Source organism: Dioscorea cayenensis, chromosome 5 (assembly GCF_009730915.1).
Source record: "Dioscorea cayenensis subsp. rotundata cultivar TDr96_F1 chromosome 5, TDr96_F1_v2_PseudoChromosome.rev07_lg8_w22 25.fasta, whole genome shotgun sequence".
In the NCBI taxonomy this organism is placed as follows: Eukaryota; Viridiplantae; Streptophyta; class Magnoliopsida; order Dioscoreales; family Dioscoreaceae; genus Dioscorea; species Dioscorea cayenensis.
This window is the reverse complement of record NC_052475.1, coordinates 25,825,708-25,844,844: the sequence shown is the minus strand read 5'-3', so window position 1 is coordinate 25,844,844 and position 19,137 is coordinate 25,825,708. Positions and strand designations below refer to the sequence as shown.

At 34.3% G+C, this 19,137-nt stretch overlaps 2 protein-coding genes across 2 annotated transcripts; both read left to right on the top strand.

The window, feature by feature from the left end:
- The first annotated feature begins 877 nt into the window (after positions 1-877).
- Positions 878-6,128, top strand: LOC120262501 (abasic site processing protein HMCES). The gene is made up of 8 exons (XM_039270628.1): positions 878-1,072; positions 1,139-1,295; positions 2,018-2,103; positions 2,907-3,019; positions 4,072-4,137; positions 4,838-4,944; positions 5,219-5,284; positions 5,539-6,128. The coding sequence occupies exons 1-8, from the start codon at positions 975-977 to the stop codon at positions 6,016-6,018; spliced, it is 1,173 nt and encodes a 390-aa protein (XP_039126562.1). The 5' UTR covers positions 878-974; the 3' UTR covers positions 6,019-6,128.
- A 2,038-nt stretch (positions 6,129-8,166) lies between these two features.
- Positions 8,167-18,560, top strand: LOC120261852 (phosphoglucan, water dikinase, chloroplastic). Its single transcript, XM_039269856.1, has 19 exons — positions 8,167-8,544; positions 8,769-9,372; positions 10,349-10,435; positions 10,514-10,645; positions 11,747-11,872; positions 11,950-12,128; positions 12,394-12,478; positions 12,710-12,871; positions 12,977-13,029; positions 13,774-13,982; positions 14,108-14,226; positions 15,149-15,219; positions 15,353-15,470; positions 15,577-15,663; positions 15,785-15,871; positions 16,312-16,388; positions 16,972-17,122; positions 17,202-17,337; positions 17,467-18,560. The coding sequence occupies exons 1-19, from the start codon at positions 8,354-8,356 to the stop codon at positions 18,366-18,368; spliced, it is 3,576 nt and encodes a 1,191-aa protein (XP_039125790.1). The 5' UTR covers positions 8,167-8,353; the 3' UTR covers positions 18,369-18,560.
- The last annotated feature ends 577 nt before the right edge of the window (positions 18,561-19,137 follow it).

The following is a 19,137-nucleotide window of genomic DNA, read 5'->3' as shown; positions in this document are numbered from 1 at the left end:
TACACCGTACATCAAGCTTTTTATTGTGTTATTATTCATAAGCATAGTAATAATATTCATTGTACATTCACAATCGTTTAATGAAAATTCAACGGTCTACATCAACATAGATTTATAATCTATGATTGAACATAGAAAATGCATCCTCTATATATATGTATTGTATTTTGTTGTTATTTTGTTAACTGGTTGTTCTATTATTATGTGTTAGACTATTATTATTATTATTATTTGGTTACACCAAAAATTCATATCATAACTGTAAAATAAAATTCCATTGGATCAACAAAGAACTAACCAGGGGACGAGAGATTAGATGGAAGCTAAAGCCCTTGTAGATGGTGCCTGTGTTGCTTTGGATTAATCCGGCTCTAGAATTGCTTCACATCACATAAGATTATCTTCATCCACATTATCTCTTAATATAGTGTTTTTATTTTTCAAAAAAGTATTGATAAACGGAGTAGTATATTAAAAATAAATACTGAGATTAAAAAAAAATTATTTAATATTTCATAAAATTTCTAAATGGACATATAAAAAACCTAAAAAAATCTTTTAAACTGAATTAAGTAAAAAAATAATAAAAAATATTTTATTAAAAATATACATACAAGGAAACATAGGCTAGCGACTTTAATTTACTTATTATTTTTTTCTTAAAAAGTGAAATTAAAAAAAAAGTCAAATAATTATTTTTTCTCAGAATTTTTCCAGATTCAAAATCTCAACAGTAATTGGGAATTTGGGAGGTCGTCTCAACTCACATTACATTAATAATAATAATAAAAAATAAATAAAATATGAAATTTAATTATTTTACCGTACCAATAACTCAATAAGCAAGCGGCACTCCATTCATCTCCTCGTCTTTTTAATCATTCTTCTTCCCGCCCCCTTCTTGGTCGAGCTTCAAGAAAGCGGCGGAGAAAACCCCGGCGAGAGCAGCGTGGAGGTTGGCCGCCGGAGGGAAGATGTGCGGAAGAGCTCGGTGCACGCTGGATCCTCAGCAAATTGGCCAGGCCTGTGGCTTCGTTCCCAACTCCTCCGTCCCGACCCGTCAATTCGACCGGTGAGGCCTTCCGTGATTTTTTCTCTTCCTCTTCGTTTTCATTCTTCATTGGTCTTGATTTCCCAGTTATCAGCCGTCCTACAATGTTGCGCCGGGTGCTTACTTGCCTGTGGTGGTGGCGGCGCGGAAAGACGGGGAGTCGCCGGTTGTTATCCACTGTATGAAATGGGGTCTTGTGCCCAGCTTCACCAAGAAGACAGAGAAACCTGATCACTTTCGGATGGTACTCGATTGCTGTTTGATTTCTCTTTCTGTTGTTCCCTGTTTGTTAGTATTGCAAAGGTAGTGTTTTTAGAATCGGTGACCTAGAGGACGGACTCTAAAAGTTTGAAATTTAAGGCTTTGCGCTCGTTGGGTTTTGTTTATGTGAACCCGTTGGCTGAGGAGGATTTTATGATCGCGTTTCTAGGTCTCGTAAAAGGTTGATCTGCCTATTATGCTGAGGAGAAAGGGATAGGATTTGAGATCACTGCATATTTGATTTTTTTTATCAAAATTCGAAACTTCTGAAAAATTAGGGATATTTTGTTGTTTTTTTCTCGATTTTATTTTGGGATTGTTCAAGTTGGCTCTTTTTAAACAAATTTAGTTACAAGTACCAAGAAAAAGAGGCCCTTTATAGACTTATAATGGTTGTTAAAGTTATCCAGTATTTGTAGAGGAAAAATAATTTGGTTTGATTTTGTTACTTAATGTGACCACAAAGAATTTATTTCAATACACTTGTTTTTTGCGGACATCTATGAAGCCCCAGAAACGAGAGATGGTGATTTGGCAAGGGATTGAAAAGCATGATAGAGTTAATCTCAGGGGGCTGCTACTAAAGTAGATTAGCAGATTGGTTTTTTAAAGAAGATGGATATCAGTTGTATAGAATTGCATTTTGGTTATGACATATGCATGTTTCATCTGATGTAAATAACTTTAAATTGTTTCTATACGCAGTTCAATGCAAGGTCAGAATCTGTGAAAGAGAAAGCATCATTTCGCCGACTTATGCCTAATAACCGTTGCCTTGTGGCAGTAGAAGGGTATGATGGGGAAAACTATCTTTGCATGATTACCTGAATTTCTGCATGCTCTGTTATTTCCTGTAAAGATCTAATGAAACTCTTTTCACTTGTATCTTGCTTTCATTGTTCTTTAATTGGAACGCAAATTTGCAATTGGATTTTTTGAATAACTGTGTTAATGATGCTCTTTATGGATGGCTGTAAAAGTCTTTCTGAGTAAGGCACTTTTCTAGTGCTGTTGAAATTGTGGGAAAGTAATCTGTGTTTTGCTAGATTTAGCACCTTTTGCCTTCTCTTAAGAGCTTTGTAACAGTTTCTGCTGGGATTTGAAGTTATGATGCTGTGGATTAATCTGGAAGGAAGATAAGTAAATTAAAGTTGCTTTCTATGCTTGCATGACATGTTGTTGTCTTGAATAGGACATAATAGATTTTGTAGAGTAATGATCAAATGGTCAAGACAAATCCCATATGGATCTGATCTATGAGGAAACAGTTGAAAATTATATAAATTTGTGGGAGTTTTTCTTCATCTTAATCAAAGGATGATATTTTGGAGGTTAATCCTCTAGGATGGGAGAGAAATCTGAAATAAGCAACTTTGAATAACTTTTTGGTCAACACACTTGGTCTTTAGCATCTAAACTGAATTGTTCTAATCAAGGAGTTTAAACACCTCAGAAAAGTTTTGTTTTTGAACAGCCGGGCTAGACATGACGGCAGGTGTTTACTGTTGATCACATTTGTTGCCATTTACTTGATATTTCATTCTGTTATTTTTTAGATAATAACCTTCATAAGCTCTTTGGTATTCTGAAGCAGATTTTATGAGTGGAAGAAGGATGGATCAAAAAAGCAGCCATATTACATACATTTTAAGGATCATCGACCTCTTATTTTTGCTGCTCTTTATGATTCTTGGCAGAATTCTGAAGGTAGGTTCTATTATCTTTTTTGATATGGTTATGATTTTCTCTAGCTTAAGATAATAAAAATGCTGCGCCATGGCAAGCAATATGGTTGATGATAACAGAAACAGATTACACCCTGATAACTGCCTGAGACATGCAGAATTTTCAATGTTATGTATGTGAATAGCAGATTAATTGATCCTTTTTTTATTTAAAAGGGGGTTCTAGTTTTACTTTTAAATTGTGTTGCTAATTATAATATTTTTGAAAGCATCAATTTAGTCACTAAAAATGTTGTTTTTATACCGCAAAACGTATTCAATCATGCAGTAATTGATAGAAAATTCACAAAAACAGCTATGAGGTTGGCAAAAGTGTTTGGGTAAAATCTTATGTTTAACAGTAGATATATATGATATTGCAATGTTACACTGTTTGTAAATGGTCAGTAGATTCATTTGTAGTTGTGATGTTTCACCATGTACAAGTTGTATGTGCACTTGTATAGAGAATAAGATGCTGAAAATATGTAGACTGTTTTTAATAGTGCCCAGACAATGCCATAGTATTGACTTATTTAATATGCTTTTATGTGTTAGTTTTATTTTTCATGACATGGTTACTTTGGCTGATACACTATGATCACTGAGCTGTATCATGGCATTTTTACAAAACTAACTTGTTCTTTCCACTTTACTACAAAGTATACAGTGTGCATATTTACAATTACTTCTCATGATCTTTTCTTTAAATTTTATAATATGTATTTTATCCTCTTAAATCTTTGACAGTTTACTGATCGTTCTACGAATAAAATCATTTGAATCAAACTTCATTAGGTTGTAAGTTATCAGCTTAAGTTGAATTTACACTATTATTTGTATGAACTCGGATTGTAGTTTTAACCAACCAATGGCTGCTATGGCTTTCTTGTTTTCCCTTTTCTTAAAGGCACTTAAGTTTCATTAGTTGTTTTAATTGTATGTAATTATATGCAATTATATACGGGTGGCATCAATTTTTGTAGTATAGTGACCTTCAAATGATTTTACAATAAAGCTCTATTTCTCCTGCAGGAGATATTCTTTATACATTCACAATCTTGACAACTCATTGTTCATCTGCTTTGCAGTGGCTTCATGGTTGGTATTTCTTATCTCTTGTGATTGTATCATGTTCAACCCTTCTGATTAGTCAATATCCATCATTTGTTATAGGAGTACTTCTGAAAAGTATAGTTTATTTTCTCAAGATAGTGGAATTCTGTAAAAAGATCAAAGAAATCTGGTAAGCATATGAAATATTTTTTTTAGAAATTGTATAAGGCTCTTGAGCTAATGCCCTTATATTTAATTTGTTGTCATTTCTAATAACTTTTGTTTTCCTTCAACATTACGTTGTTTTCTTAAAACATTAGTTAAAGAAAATTTGTGTCTTAATTAATATGTTCTTGGACTGGATAAAGAAGCTTCTTTGTCTTGCTCATCAAGAAGATAATTTAGTTAAATTTTATTAAGAACAAGAATGGATTTTCTTCAATGATTATACCTATTTTATTAAGTTATATTGCAAGAGAAGGTAACATTAAAGGATAAAGAAAGCTAGGAAAATAATGATAAATAAAATGATAAGGACATTAGCCATTGTTCTTACTCATGTGGCTTGGCATGAAGAAGGTCCGAAGCTTCTTTAAATCAAGCAATATCTATTTTTAAAGTAAAATTCCATTATCTTACTTCTTGATGACTTAGCAATCAAAATACAGTTCAACCTGTAATTTTATATCATACCACTACGATTTGTTTTTCCTTGATCGTAACATCTTGATTCTTTTGAGTGTAGATAGAATGCCTGTAATCCTGGCCGGAAAAGGTTCCATTGATAAGTGGTTAGATAACTCCATGTCCAAACCTGAAACGCTCTGGGAGCCATATGAAGATTCAGACCTGGTAATTCAGTTCCTATTTGTGATTTAATTCTTTTTCTGTAAGAAGTGTACTATCTTGTATGGATTTTACCAGTCAACTACAAAAAAAAAAATGTCTCGTCAATAGATTAAAATTTCAGATTGAAATCCTTAATATAATGTTTTTCTGTACACATGTTATCTAGTTTTATGACTTGTAAAATACTTCTCTTTGTTTGCTGTTCATTTATCCTTTTTTAAAGCTCTTCCAGTGTTAAACTGATTCTGCATTCTTGTGTGTAACCTACATTCAATAGGTGTGGTATCCTGTGACCCCTGCAATTGGCAAAACAACCTTTAATGGGCCTGAGTGCATCAAAGAGGTATTGTTTCTGGCATTTTAATGCATAATGAACTTGTTTAAGGTTGTTTACTCTTGCGATACAAATACCTCCACTCATGAATCAATCCAAAGATCAAATAAAATCATAATATTTGGTGAAGTATTATGAACTAATTATCTTGATCAGTCCTTAAATGTAAATGAATGGTATACAACTCTGCACAATCACAGTTTACTAAAGCCTTCCCACAAGTTCCATGTGAAAGTAAACATACAATGTCATGGTGTTTTCAGATACAGCTGAAACCTGCCTGTGAGAATCCACTATCAAAGTTTTTCATAAAGATGACAGATGATAAATGTCGGTCACAGCCAGGATGCAGTGACCCATATAAAGAATCTCTGCCAACAGAAGTGAAAGATGAGTTATTTGATGATAAAGAAAGGGAAGAATCCGCTGGGAGTGAGTGTAGACGTGCAGCTGCTTCCATGCCTCTGAAGAATGAACCTGTAGACACTGATACTCCTATGAAGCTAGAATTTGAAGAAATAGCTACTGATCCAGAACTAAATACTGAAAACATAAGTAACTCTTTTGTCAAGGACGGAGTTTTCCCTGTTAAGAAACGGGAGTTAGAAGACATAGGCACTGATTCAGGACAAACAACCGAAAAGGTTAGCAACTTCACTTCAAATCCAGTGAAGAAGGGAAGAAGTAACAAGAATTCAGGGGATAAACAAGCAACACTGTTGTCTTATTTTGGTAAAAGCTAGGAAAAAAAAACCCTGTTGTAGTAAACTGTTTTTTTGTAATGAAACCTGTGTGACTTTTGTAGTAATGTAATTTGTAGAAAAAATAGACTAATTTCATTGATATATATATATATATGATAAATATGGTGTATGGACTTTTTAATTAATGCATCACGTGGCCTCATCTGCATGATGTATAGCATACTCTGCATTTCTCTTGACCAAAATGACTAAGAAGTTGGGTAGCTGATACAATATGAACATGTGCCGTTGTCTTTGTGGATGGATGAAAATGTTCATTTCAATGATGATCATATTTCCAATACCAATCACTCTTAATTAATAAAGCTATGTGTAATAGTTGCAATGCCAATGGGAATTTTCATTATGTTCTTTAGTTGGTTGATTAAGATTTCCTCCAAACATAATTAAAGGTATCAATTATATATGCACCATATTTTATATTTGGCTTTTTTTGGAGCAACAACTACCGTGATATATGACGTTGGGGTCTATTTTGTGATGATTATGGGAGCTCTCATTTATAGATTATGATGATATGTTTCTTGTTTTCTTTTCACATCATCATTTTAAATTGGATGGAGAATATATGATGTGTTATAACTTGTAAGTGCAAGAAAAAGAAACAAGGCTTGTGACACTCTCCAACTTGGTTATGATATGGTATGAATCACAATAATACTAATCAAGTTATAGGTATTATTTAGAAAATACACACAAATGGATGGTTGGGATGGTTGGGAGTTCCAATATATTGGGCCATATGTATTTTGTGAGAAAATTGCAAATTAATCAAATGTAATTGAATTTAATTAAAATTAAATAATTATAAATATATCGGTTTATATTTCGTATATTTTAAATATATAATAGTTTTAAAAATAAATTATATATTTTTTTTTATTAAATCTCATATATAAAAATATTTTATATTTCAAGAACTTGCAGTTTATCCAGTAGTAACCACCCTCATCATTAATCATTGAATAATTTAATTTTTTAATAAATTATTTATTTATTATTTTATATACTTGCTTTTAATTTTTATTTGGACGATTATAAGTAAGCCACGTCAAAAACATGCATCGCCGAAAAGTCAATATCTTCACCCAACTGAACAGAGAAGGGTTTAAATTTCATGTACTTATTTTTAATTTTTTTTTAGCGAATATAAATAAAGCCACGTCAAAAATATGAATGGGCAAAGAGTCAATTTTTCACCCATCAATGCTTTCACCCAACAGAGAAAGGAGGGTGGCCCAAGGATATGTTATTTGAAGAAATTAATATATATAATTTAAAAAATTATAATTTTAAGAAAGATATTTCCAAAATGACTATTTCGCTTTTTTTTTTTACAGATTTATTTATATACTATATAGTGTAAAAAATTTATATTTAGAAAAAATATTTGTAAAAATATATTTTTTGACAATTTTTTTTTACAAAGTTTATATGAAAGATTAAAATGGATATTTTAAGAAAATATTTGTTAAAATTTATTGTTTGGTCTCTTTGATTTTTTATTTAAGTCCCCTACAAAAATTTTTTAGCATGTCTCTCAACCTTTATTTAAGTTCCCAAAAGTTATAGGTTACTGAATTTCAAGACATACAATAATGGGCCAATGAGAGAAAAATTAATTTTGAAAAAAAGTGATCTCCAATTCACCCATGACTTCCTTCCCTCCCCTAGCTCAGGACTATAGCAGAGAAGGGAAGGATGTGGCAAATTAAAATATTAAAAAAAATAATAATTAATTAATTAATTTATTAGATTTTAAATAACATTTTAAGTCTTAGTAAAAAACAGTTTCACTTTTTACTCTGGGTGAGCTTATGTTTAAACATGTCTCCAAAGCAAAGACACAAATACTATACACAAGGGATATGATACCAATATGTGGTGCCAAAATAGCGGTTGATTAGTTTTTAAAAATTAGTTCAAATGTTTTCTATTTTTATTACAAATTTAAAATATAAAATATAAAATAAAAATACAAAGGTTAAATTTTAAAAAAAAAACCTATAAAATAAGTTAAATAAACATAAATAAAAAAATATTAAAAATAAAATAAAATGTAATGTCTTGAGATTGGCAACATAATATATATATATATAGATTATTCATTTCCTCCAAAATAATCCGCGCCCTCATCACGATATTATCTCCATCCCCAAAAGCCTCAAACTCTCTCTCTCTCTCTCTGTCTCTCTCGCTCTCGGAACTCGAAGCTTGTTTCGAAGTCAATAATCAACGTTCCATGTCTCCCGTGATCTGAAACCGCCTACCTTTCTCGCTTCCCACCTTGTTTCGCCATCGCTCGCCGTCTCCAATGGCTTCTCTCCTCCGTATCCACTCCTCACTCTGCAAGCACAGCTATCACCATTCCCAGACCTTACTCCGCCTTCCTTCTCACCATCTCTCACCTCTTCCCATCGCGAAGCCCCTACCTGGGCGTCTTTTTGTGTTTCATCGCTTTCATTGCCGTAGCGGCGGCGGCAGTAGTACCACTTCTGTTGAAAGGTAATCCGAATAAACCTTCTGATTATTAGAAAAAAAAAAAAATGAATAAAAATTGCAATACCTTTGGATTCATTGTGCAGTTCCAAGATTTGATTTTTATGGCTTCGCAGTTGATAGTTGAATCCACTATTTATGATTTTATGATCGATATTAATGTCTCAATACCCGATTTTTATGAGTTTAGAACGTGTACATTTCACAAAACTGCTACTTTCTGATCTCAGGCCCAAGGAGGAGAAGAGGAAGAAGTCCATGAATCAAGGAAAGGCTGTTTTACATGTCCGTCTTGATCACCAGGTTGAGTTTGGTGAGCAAGTCGCAGTCCTTGGGTCCTCTAAAGAACTGGGATCATGGAAAAACCCTGTCCGGATGGACTGGTCTTCGGAAGGATGGGTCTGTGAGCTTGAGGTTCGTGGAGGAGAAATAATTGAATTCAAGTTTGTCATTTTGCCTAAGGATGGGAAGAGTGTCATGTGGGAGAATGGAGATAACCGAGTTTTGGAGTTGCCGATGGGTGGGGAGTTTGGTCTAGTCTGTCACTGGAATAATACTGGGGAGGTTGTTGAACTTTCTGAATTGGTATGGGATGAAAACATAGCCAGTCAATTGGATGGTGACGTTGATGGAGATGGCTGTGATGGTGAAGTCGTCTTGGAGGTGGAGACAAGCCCATTTGTTGAGCAATGGAAGGGTAGGCAAGCTTCTTTTATGCGTTCAAATGAACATGCAAGTAGGGAGACTGAGCGGAGATGGGATACTGAGGGCCTTGATGCTGTGGCATTGAAACTTGTGGAGGGTGACCGTGGCGCCAGGAATTGGTGGCGGAAGGTACTTTGAGAAATTTTTATTCTTTAGGCCTTATGACCAAACAATCTGACTTGATAGCTTAAAGCTCATATGTGAGATTAAGCCAAAAAGTTTTATAATTAATCAGTGAAGGTGAGAAAAAGAAACATTGAACGATACTCTTTCATAAGGATTAATCGCAGTATATATTTTATTTGATTGCAAAAGCTTAAATGTGCTGCAAAACCTATGTGAAGTAGTGGTATCTTAATTTGATTTATTTTTCACTAGGATCCCAAAATTCTGCGACATTATATGTTTTCTGATATTAGTGCTTGCAATTCAAATACTAGATTTGGTTTGCTATGTAAGTTTACACAGATACGAGACAAGTGTGCTGTCTCTTATTTAAGACATCATTATATAGTTTGTGATTATTAATGAGGTAAGTCTGGAAATGTGTGTCAGTTATTGAATGGGCATGGCCTTACATTAATGTTGAATCACAAAGCAGGTATGTGCACAGCCTTGCTAACAAAGCGAGACTGTAGTTAGATTTTATATGTTCCAAGCATCTTTGTATTTTTTATTTAACCTTTCTGTGGTTGAAAGTGTGAAAACTTAGGAGGAAGGTAATCCTGTTCACAGTTAAGGCATGGAGCTACTCTGTGGCCCTTTCTGGTGAGAAAGAGAACACAAAGTGAGCTAGATGATTAAACAGAGATAATGAGGGAAATAGAAATGAGGCTTATCATAGGATTGTTGTTTTGGGGACATGTAAGTAATGAGTTTGTGTTGCTTAAAGGGATTTACAAACAAGAGTTGCGCTTTATTGGATTTTGTTGAAATAATATGATAGTAAAAAAATGTCACCCTTCTTTGGCTCTCTGGTTGCTTTTGAGATATGATTGGCACTGCCAATACTTACTAGTGTAACTTGGCCAATTTCATTTGTTTTCTGTATTAGTTAGCAACATATTTTATAAATCATTTATTTGTCTTCTTTATCTTGATGCAGCTAGAACTTGTATCAGACCTGCTGATGGCAAATCAGGAGGAAGGAAATCTCTTGGATGCGCTAATATACTCTGCTATCTACCTGAAGGTTTTCCTAAAAGGCTTCTTCTGTTCTAAACAAAAAGCTAAACAATATCTTATATACACTTGATTTTTATCTTTGCAGTGGATCAATACAGGCCAAATTCCCTGTTTTGAAGATGGAGGACACCGCCGGCCAAACAGGCCTGCTGAGATTTCTAGACTTATTTTTCGTGAGCTTGAAAGGATAACTGATCAAAAAAATAAGTGGCCTTTGGTCAGTTGCTCTTTTGCCTTTTGCAATATTTTAATCATTAATTTTTTCACATTCTATATGTTTTTTTTTTCTTGTCAAATTTCTCCTTTTTCTCTTGTTACGATGTTTGTCTAGTCTAGTGAAACTGTCTGAGCAATGTTTATTATGTTGCCTATGGTAAATTGATAAATTTTGGATAACAGACTTTAGCCAAACTGATTCTTGGATGAAGATCCTAATACACTTAATCTGAGTTGAAATAGCATTGCACAATGCTTCTTTTAACTGGGCAGCTTCAGTGGTGATGTATTAAAATCATTTTAGTTTTGGTTGAATGAAAAAAAAAGTTCTATCTCCAATCGATTCCAATTGAACTTGAAATTAATGATTTGATCTGCGATGAACTTAAGGATATGACGCATTCATCTTTCGATGCTTTCCCAAATTTGAGGACCTAAATGATTTTGGTGTTATTATGGCAAAACCTCATTTTTGCAATCTCTAGAAAAACAAAATTTTCTTTTACATTTATTGCTATTTTAATAGTATCTTCTTTTTCTTTTGCACAAAAAGAAGGTAAAACATAAACCATACACTTTTTTTTTATGAATCTTTAGTATAAAACTACAGATACTGATGTGCAAGCATTGATGAGTTTTTTTTTAGTATTTTCTTGCAAAGATTTCATAGGAATTTAGAGACTAGTTTGTTGTACACGGCAATATGGTGACGAAACATGCACACATCAAATAATTGCTACACTTTAAGGACTACTTTGAGTTTATTGTACCATGTTTGCTATTATCTGATCCACAGTTATCCTTAATTTGCGTCAATGATTGATTATGATATGATTGTTGGAGGTTAGTAGAAAAGGTGTTTTGGCTTCTTCTAAATCTAATGCAAATAGTTCTACTAGCTCCTCTTGGAACATTCAACTTGTGTTTCTCAATTGTTCTCATTCTTGTAAGAATAAACTATTACTCAAATATGTATTAGCTTTTTAGCACTGTTCTTGTTTTTGCACATTTTAAATTGACCATCTTTTTATTATATATCTCCACATTTTCCACTATTCTGTGAATACTTTTTGATGTTCTTTCTTGTACTAATCTGTGGCAGGCTGTGCTTGTGGGCCGAAAGATTCATCCATGCCTGCCTTCATTTAAGTCAGAATTTACTGCATCTGTTCCTCTAACTCGTATACGTGATATTGCTCATCGTAATGATATCCCTCATGACTTGAAGGTGGCCCAATGGATTGTCTTTTTGAAGGAATAATATTTTATTATGCCTTCCTGATGGTTTGTTTTCCTTATTATCAGCAAGAAATTAAGCATACAATACAAAACAAGCTTCATCGAAATGCTGGTCCAGAAGATTTGATTGCTACAGAAGCCATGCTTGCTAAGATAACAAAGACTCCAGGGCAGTATAGTGAAGCATTTATAGAACAGTTCGAGATATTTCATCAAGAACTCAAAGATTTCTTTAATGCTGGGAGGTATGCTTCATTGTCAAATTTGAGTATACTATTGCTACCTTGTCAAACAAGTTATTGGTTAGCAATGAAGAGTTTTGTTCCTTGATTTCTTGGCTCTTTGTTATTGTCTTCCAAATGTATTGTTTCTTTTCTTGGTTATGCTTGAACTGGAAATTTTCTGTGGTCAATTACTAAGTACGGTTGTGATGTTGATAGACATGAATGCGCAATTAAAAGATTCAAACTTTCTGGCTGATTTAAGCTGCTAAGCATCAGTTTATTGCAGTTTGACTGAGCAACTTATTTCAATCAAAGAATCTCTGGATGAAGAAAGCTTATTAGCTCTTGATCATTTTTTGAAGTGCAAGAAGGTATGCGTCTATCTTCATTCTGATTCTTGGATGATTATCTGATTTGAGTTTCCGTTTTATTGCTCTTGATCATTTTTTGTAGGTCAAGAAGGTATTTATATCTTGTCATTTTAAGGTTTTCTTTTATTTATAATTATGATTTTTCCTCCATGCCATGGTAACTTCATGATAGTTAAATTACCTGATCCCTGAGTTGGCAAGGCTATAGATTTTGATGAGGATATTCTACAGAGTTTGGAGACACAAGAACTGGGAAATTCTGCTGAAATTGGTGTGAATGAGTTGATGAAGACCATGCAGTCTTTGACTACTATAAGAGCTCTTGTTGTCAAAGGCCTTCAAAGTGGCCTTCGAAATGATGCCCCTGATGCTGCTATAGCTATGCGTCAGAAGGTATGCTATTTTTTAAGATACTTATTTATTCATTTATTTATTTTTCTTGACTGTGTGTATGAAAATATGATTACATTGGTTAATTGTGAAATAATTCTGTTATAGTGGCGCCTATGTGAAATTGGACTTGAAGACTACTCATTTGTTCTGTTAAGCAGGTAAAATTTTTTTTGGAATTTTTAAAATTTTTCTTCTTGGGCTTTTAGCGCCATATTCAATACTGATGTACATCATTTTTTTATTTTTCAAGCTAGATTAGTTTTAATGAAAAACATTGGCTCTTCTCATTAAGCTTGCTTTAACTAAAAACATTAGCAGCATGGCAGCAGCTCTTGGTGCCTTTGACTTCAGGGGAAAGACCTGAGTGCAGATTTGAGGAATTCAATTTTTAAGAAATCTTTAAGGGCCTTAATCAATGCCTTTTATATATGGATGGTTGTTCCTAAGGTTGTGATGCTGTGTTTCCCTCCTTGTAAACATAAAATATATTGCTTCATGATTTTATTGTCCTTAATCTTCCATTTATCTACCTGCTCCTAATCTCTTTGCAAGATTTTATTAGTGTGTTAGTTCCCTTGATCTAGACAATCACTTCCTTTTTTATATGGATATTAATTGAATTCATTTACTGTCATTATGCATATTTACTTTCAAGATCTCATCCAGGTAATTGATAAAATTAACTTTTTGCTTTGATCCATACAGGCAATTGCTTCTATCTTAACAATTTACCTTGTTATATACTTTCTGAAGTATAATTTACTCAGTTTTCCTAAAACTTGACTTTGACAGTAATTTCAATTTTCTAATTCATTTTCTTTGAGTATATATTCTGACAAGATCCTCAAATACTTTCTGATACAACTTCAATTTCTTTGTCTGTATTAATCACATATGAATAGGTTCTTAAATGCACTTGAAGCAATGGGAGGATCATCTTGGCTTGCACATAATACTGGACCAAAGGATATAAGTTGTTGGAATGAACCGCTTGGTGCACTTATTATTGCAATTCGTCAAGTTGGGCTCTCAGGATGGAAATCAGAAGAGTGTGATGCCATACAAAATGAGCTTCTTGCATGGCAGCAGAAAGGTTATTCTGAAACACAAGGTAAGTTTGTATCTCTGTACCATTTTATTTTTATAATAGGCTTAAACCTGCTTGGCAGCTGTCCATTATTGAGAACACTAATTGCTCTACATTTCTGTTTTTCGGGGTCTTTCATTTTCATGCAGGCGATGAGAGTGGCAAATATATCTGGGCTTTGAGACTGAAGGCTACTCTTGACAGATCAAGAAGACTAACAGAAGAATTTTCTGAAGTTCTTCTACAGATATTTCCTGATAAAGTCCAGGTTCACAACATTCTCTTTGTTTTAATAACTTCCATGTATATACACAGTTTACATTTTTGTTGGAGGGAAGCCAGCTTAGTAGGTTTTTAACTGATTCCTCAGCTGATGAATTTCTACAACATATAAAAATTAAATTTGTGATAGTATCATTAGGGTCCAAGTGAGAAATTTATAGGCTGCTAGTGTTGTAAACATTATATTGGAAATTATTATCTTAAAAGGATTTTGTTTACAATGTAAATAATTTTATCATTATGAACTTGCTACTGGCATATGGTTAGTCATTATTGGAAATGATCAGTGGAAGTTATTCCATTCTATAAATTTCTTTGTCACACCTTCTATCAACTACTACAATTTGCCAATGAAGACTAGTATATCAGTTTGCTTGTCCAGGAAGGTCACTTTACTATAATCCAAATGAGTGATGTGATTACTTTCTTAAATGGCGGTTTGTCAGCCCTTCGATGTCGTCAAGCTGGTGTAATTGTTTAAAAAACCTGTCTATTTCAATTATGGCTCCATTTCAATTGTTAGCATTCTGAGGCACTGCTGAGTTACATTATTTGGGACCAGACTTGAAAAATAGTTCTCCCTCTTAATCATATAAATTAACCCATTTCCATGAGTTTTTTTTCAACATAAGCATGGTTCATTTTTATATATTACGTCCTGCTTGAGGTATACTTGATAGCAGTAGTGATTTTATTTACCTTTACTGTATTTAGCTATTCTTTGTATTCTTTTGCGTGAAAGATAGTTTTTAGTTTCCTAGGTACATAACACCGAAGCCATAGTTAACATTTGGAAATTATCTAGCTGAAATATCTACCTGTGATGTTTATTTTGAGCATTCTACTAAGCTGATTGCTTCCCAGGTTTAGATTATTAAACTAATTGATTTGAATATTTCTTCTTCCAGAAACTAGGGAAAGCACTGGGAATTCCAGCAAATAGTGTGATGACATATACAGAAGCTGAAATTCGTGCAGGGTAATGTTCACAACCTTTTTCCTTAGGTGATCTAAACTTCGGGCTCATGTTTCAAGATTTGTATATAGGAACTACACAAACAACTTGTCCAATAAGCACCAAGCCTGACTTGTCACTTTGGACGTTATTTTAGTGTTATCTTTCAGGTTTCAAAGATTTGCACTGTTCTTCTCAAGGCTGTACGAATTGCACTTGGATCATTTGGCTGGGATGTCCTTGTCCCAGGAGTGGCTCATGGAACACTTATGCAGGTCCTCTTCACTGGTTATTCTGATTTATCTAATATTTATTTTTACAAATCAACTTTGTATGTATCATTTGATCTTCAGTTTTGGTTGTTTTATTGGTTTGTTGCAGGTGGAAAATATTGTCCCTGGTTCTCTGCCTTCGACACTCACAGGTCCTGTTATTTTGGTGGTCAACAAGGCTGATGGTGACGAGGAGGTTGGGATTGCAGATTTCTATTTCATTTTGTAGTTATCAACCCTATTAGTTTGGACGATCATCTTGGTGTCATAGAGCAATCATCAACCCTGTGTTTGTAACTAGTGATGTCATCTGGCAGGTTAAGGCAGCTGGGAGCAACATTGTTGGGCTTGTGCTTCTTCAGGAGTTACCTCACCTTTCACATCTAGGCGTCAGGGCTAGACAGGTCAGCTTTATATTATGAAAATTATCTCTATTCTATTCTCTTTGTTTTGTTGGTCTTAAACTGAGGGCTTTTCCATGCATTGTTCTCAACGGGAGCATGCTATATATTTAGTGTTAATGGTATTTTAAAATATTTTCTTGAATATAATTGAGATTTCTTTGAACTAGTGCCACCCTCAAATAGTTGGAACTAACAAGCTTTGAACTGGTATGTCTGGCAGCTAATTGACATTAGAGTTTTATTGATATAATATTTTTCATGAGTACAAGTCTGGGATTCTTTGAATGGGTATGTGGCAGCCAATAGCCTTTCATTAAGATGTTTTCTATTTTAGAGTTTTATTGGTAGAGGAATGGCAAGGTTCATAAACAACTAATAAATTTTATTAAGGTAGTACTGCAAGGCTTCTCTTTTTAAAATGTTTATTTTTTTTGTCGCAGGAGAAAGTTGTTTTTGTCACTTGTGAAGATGATGACAAGATTTCTAGTATCAGAGAACTTGTTGGGAAAAATGTGAGGTGATATTCTTAGACTCAAGACGTCATGCTCACTATTTATTGCTAGTTATTCTGAGCTGTACCTATGCAACTTCTCACTCTTTATTGCTTTTATGGTATAGTCAACTTTTATAGCTTGTAGCATGAGTAGGATGCTGTCTTATTTATGTGATTTGTGAGACCATGTCCAATGCTGATATTTCCTTATGAAATCATTTAAGCTTTCATGTTTGGTACATATAGTTTTTGTAGTTTTTTTGACATGTTGAATCCATTGTCGTATGACTTGATTTTCGTCCATTTGTCTGAGTTGGGCATGCTTGTGCTTATGCTTTGCCTCATGAGGATTTCCATAGCTTTCCTCAAGACTTCTTCCTTCAAAATTATGGAAAAACACAGTATTCTCAAATTGGTATATACTTTTTTCTTGATAATATCATTTGGGATTATGGACCATACAAATCTTAAACGAGGTGTATGAGGTCATAGTCATCAATTGCATCTGTTTAACAGCAACATTTGTTTGATTAATTCTGTCCTCCAGTCTACGCCAATTTTTGTCTGAGTATGTACTGAGATATCAGCATCAAATTAATTAACATAGGTTGGAAGCGTCAGCTGCTGGAGTTGATCTATCTACCTCTTCGTCAACAAATGGTCATACTTTTTCCTCTGAAATCCTATCAGACAATGGATCATCATCTCTCAAGGAAACTGAGGAACTGGGCTATTCACTTTTTGCTGATCTTATCAAGGTATATTACTTTACACTTTACATTTTCTATTGTATTTTTTTGTTAATTCCATTCTCATTTGTCATTTTATTTTTTGCAGCCAAAAGGGCCTCTTTTTAAGAAGGGTGCTACTTCTTGTGATGTGTTAGAGCTTTCACAGGCAAATGCCAAGACATCAGGTGCAAAGGCTGCTGCGTGCGGTCAACTTGCAGCTCTGGCCAAGCTTTCTGTAAAAGGTTAGTTCGAGAAATATATTTAGCATGGAAGCCATGCTTATTGCCTGTTCGCAGTACATATTCAATTGTTCGCATAGAATTTTGATAGACTTCATACCTGCTTTTGTAATATTCTTTCTTTTATTACAGTTTACAGTGATCAAGGAGTTCCTGCTTCATTTCAAGTACCTGGAGGTGCAGTAATTCCCTTCGGGGCCATGGAATCAGCACTTGAGAGAAGTGGATCCTTAGGCACATTCCTATCTCTCATACAACAGATTGAGACAGCCGAACTTGAAGGTGGTGATCTCGACAGAATGTGTTCCAAACTCCAGTCCTTGGTATCAGCTCAATGCCCAACAGCAAGTACAATTGGATCTTTGCGAAAAATCTTTCCAAGCAATGCTCGATTAATAGTAAGATCCAGTGCCAATGTGGAAGATTTAGCAGGCATGTCAGCTGCAGGACTGTACGAGTCCATTCTGAATGTTAGCCTCTCAGACCCAGCTGTCTTTGAGGCTGCTGTTGGCCGCGTGTGGGCTTCCTTGTACACACGGAGAGCAATTTTAAGCAGGCGAGTGGCTCGTGTTCCCCAGAAAGATGCCCAAATGGCTGTGTTGGTTCAGGAGATGCTTGTGCCGGATCTCTCCTTCGTGCTTCACACACTAAGCCCTACAGACCGTGACCATAAATTGGTCGAGGCAGAGATTGCGCCCGGCCTTGGTGAAACTCTTGCATCCGGTACCCGTGGAACTCCATGGCGGCTATCTTCAGGGAAATTCGATGGCAGAGTCAGTACCTTAGCATTTGCAAACTTCAGTGAGGAGATGATCGTTTTGAATTCTGGTCCTGCCAATGGTGAGGTTATTCGGTTGACCGTCGATTACAGCAAGAAGCCCTTGACAGTTGATCCTATATTCAGGCGACAGATTGGTCAACGTCTTTGCGCAATCGGTTTCTTTCTTGAGCAGAAGTTCGGCTGCCCGCAGGATGTTGAGGGCTGTGTTGTAGGCAAAAACATTTACATAGTCCAGTCCAGGCCTCAACCATGACACTGTTGTTTATGTCTCTGATGAATAAATACATGCCTAGTGCTTGGCCGAGAAAAACACTCAATCCATGAGAATAAATAAACTGGTGATATCAAGGCACACATAAATACAAAGATCAGCACCGTTACTTGTGTTTTGATCATGTACTCTGTAATTATAAGATGTATGAGCACTATTTTCTTTATTTTGTTATATCCTTTGTAATAAAACTCATCTCAACAAATGGATACTGAATCTATCCAAATATATCCTTAATTATCAATTATAATTAAATCGGAGCATTATTTGGTCCAAGTGAATAAGTTTTAGAATAATGGTGCAAATAAAATGCCCCACTTCACCAAGTCACAAGCATGGTAATGACTTGAGAGCACTTATTTATTTGAAAGTTTAGTCTTTTAAGTTCAAATGATTGATAAATTTGTCGGACATGTTACGTTACTGGTTTTTCAAACCTGTAATTACAGTGTATCTCTGATATATTTGGCCAGCATTAATCAGAATTTTATATAGTTATGTGTTCATGTATGCAGACTCTCCTTGTAACATACCCTAATTTATATTCAATCCAATTATTATTATTTAATCAATTTTAAAAATATTTAATTTTTAATAAAACACCGTAATGCTAATAACACTTGCAAATGACAAATATAATCTACAAATATTTGTTAGATAGCAGATCAAAAATTGACAACTAACTAAAAGTTTCTTAACTAACTACACTTCTATTTTCTTCTTTGGGCGAGTTTGGGCGAGATAGAAGTTT

What these genes read in the sequence shown, in the direction of transcription:
- LOC120262501 (XM_039270628.1), top strand. Translation starts at nt 975, where the DNA reads ATGTGCGGAAGAGCTCGGTGCACGCTGGATCCTCAGCAAATTGGCCAG. An exon ending in CCGACCCGTCAATTCGACCG is followed by an intron (nt 1,073 to 1,138) that starts GTGAGGCCTTCC and finishes TTGATTTCCCAG; the next exon opens with TTATCAGCCGTCCTACAATG. An exon ending in CATATGAAGATTCAGACCTG is followed by an intron (nt 4,945 to 5,218) that starts GTAATTCAGTTC and finishes TACATTCAATAG; the next exon opens with GTGTGGTATCCTGTGACCCC.
- LOC120261852 (XM_039269856.1), top strand. Translation starts at nt 8,354, where the DNA reads ATGGCTTCTCTCCTCCGTATCCACTCCTCACTCTGCAAGCACAGCTAT. An exon ending in AAAAAAATAAGTGGCCTTTG is followed by an intron (nt 10,646 to 11,746) that starts GTCAGTTGCTCT and finishes AATCTGTGGCAG; the next exon opens with GCTGTGCTTGTGGGCCGAAA. An exon ending in GATTTCTTTAATGCTGGGAG is followed by an intron (nt 12,129 to 12,393) that starts GTATGCTTCATT and finishes AGTTTATTGCAG; the next exon opens with TTTGACTGAGCAACTTATTT.